General features: G+C 41.9%; 1 protein-coding gene across 1 annotated transcript; it reads right to left on the bottom strand.

Annotated features, from left to right (window-relative positions):
- Window positions 1–498: 498 nt before the first annotated feature.
- LOC134361152 (olfactory receptor 5G9-like) lies at window positions 499–1,440 on the bottom strand. Its single transcript, XM_063076102.1, has one exon. It carries the CDS (start codon window positions 1,438–1,440, stop codon window positions 499–501), a length of 942 nt encoding a protein of 313 aa, XP_062932172.1.
- Between the last annotated feature and the right edge of the window lie 344 nt (window positions 1,441–1,784).

Here is a 1,784-nt window from a genome sequence, read left to right as displayed (position 1 = left end):
GTACGTACAGCCAAGGGTTTTATTCCATCCATAAGGTCAACCATAAAGTTCCACATTGTCTTCTACAGATTCCTATTGATGGGAGCTACATATGAGTACAAAACTTATAGTACTGAATTTTGCAATTCCAATGCCAAGAAGTCATCAGGAAGATTAAACATATTAGCAGAATGATTTTAAAATTTTAATAAATGAAATTAAATAATAAAGTAAAGCTTTTTAAAAAGTAATTGGACTGTGAAATGCCTGAGGGAAGCAAAATTAAATGGACAGTGAATTTGAACTGCAAAAAAATTCTGTTGCAAAGAAAAGATCACACACAGGGCTTAATGAATAGACATTGATTGACTTAACCAATGAATAATTGGATGGATGAATGGATAAAGGAATGCCAACCAGCCCCCCGAAAACTTGCAAGTGTCCTGGAATCTTAGGAATCCACACAACACCTCTGAGCTTTTATATTTCTCCTCCCCAATTTCCTTCCTAGATAAGAATTTAAGCCTTGCAAAACTTACTCTTAGTGACAATCCTGTGGAGGGCATCTTTGACCTCCCTGTTTCTCAAGCTATAGATAAGTGGGTTCAACATGGGGATCACTGCAGTGTAGAACACAGACACCACTTTATTGAGGTCCAGGGAGAAACTTGCACTAGGCCGTACATAAATAAAGAAAAGTGTACCATACAGGATGGAGACGGCTGTCAGGTGAGAAGAGCAGGTGGAGAATGCTTTGCGCCTCCCATCAGCAGAGCGGATCCTCAGGATGGCAGTGAGGATGTAAATGTAGGAGACCAGGATAGTCAGACCACTGAAGACCCCCACAGCTCCAGCTACAATGAAAACTACCAACTTATTGAGCCTGGTATCAGCACATACAAGGGAGAGCAGTGGGGACATGTCACAGAAGAAATGATTGATGACATTAGGACCACAGAAAGGAAGACGAAATGCATTTGTTGTATGAGTCATGGTGTTCATGAACCCAATGACATAGGGACCCACCACCAGCTGAATGCAAAGTCTCTGGCACATGGCAACTGAATACAATAGTGGGTTACAGATGGCCACATAGCGGTCATAGGCCATGGACGCTAAGAGGAAACACTCTGCTGCCACAAAGAACCCAAAGAACCACTGCTGCAAAGCACATCCCAGGAAGGAGATGGCTTTCCTCTTCACAAAGAAGTCAGTTAGCATCTTGGGGCTTACGACTGAGGAAAAGCAAATGTCCACAAAGGACAGGTGGCTGAGGAAAAAGTACATGGGTGTGTGAAGGTGGGAGTCGATCCGGATAAGAATAATCATGCCCAAGTTTCCAGTTAGATTGATGATGTAGAAACTCAGAAAGAGTAGGAAGAGAACGACCTGCAACTGGGGATGGTAATTCAAGCCTGTGAAAATGAACTCGGTGACCCTCGTGTAGTTTTCATCGGCCATGGACTGGTTCTGGTTTCCTCTAGGAGAAGAGCAAAAGATTCACAACAGATTTGGTAAATATCCCTTCAAAAACAAGACACACAAAAGTGTAACAGAAACTGGGAGAGAGTTAAGCACGATATGAGTTAATTACACCATGCAGCCAAGGAAAGAAAAATTAAATATACATCAGAGCAAAATAGCAAACCTGAAGCTATGACATTTTAGGACTCTGTGGAAATCCATCTATACATAGATGAGAAAAGGGAAATCTACAAAAGAGGAGCAGCTTTCTCAGGGTCCCATAACTAATTTCCAGTAGAATGAGTTCCAGAATGGATGCCTGGTAACTGTCACTTCAGTGA

Source organism: Cynocephalus volans, chromosome 12 (genome assembly GCF_027409185.1).
Source record: "Cynocephalus volans isolate mCynVol1 chromosome 12, mCynVol1.pri, whole genome shotgun sequence".
In the NCBI taxonomy this organism is placed as follows: Eukaryota; Metazoa; Chordata; class Mammalia; order Dermoptera; family Cynocephalidae; genus Cynocephalus; species Cynocephalus volans.
Note: the sequence above shows the minus strand (reverse complement) of the source record. Positions and strands in the feature narration are given on the sequence as shown.

Coding starts and splice junctions, on each gene's coding strand:
- LOC134361152 (XM_063076102.1), bottom strand. CDS start 1,440: ATGGCCGATGAAAACTACACGAGGGTCACCGAGTTCATTTTCACAGGC.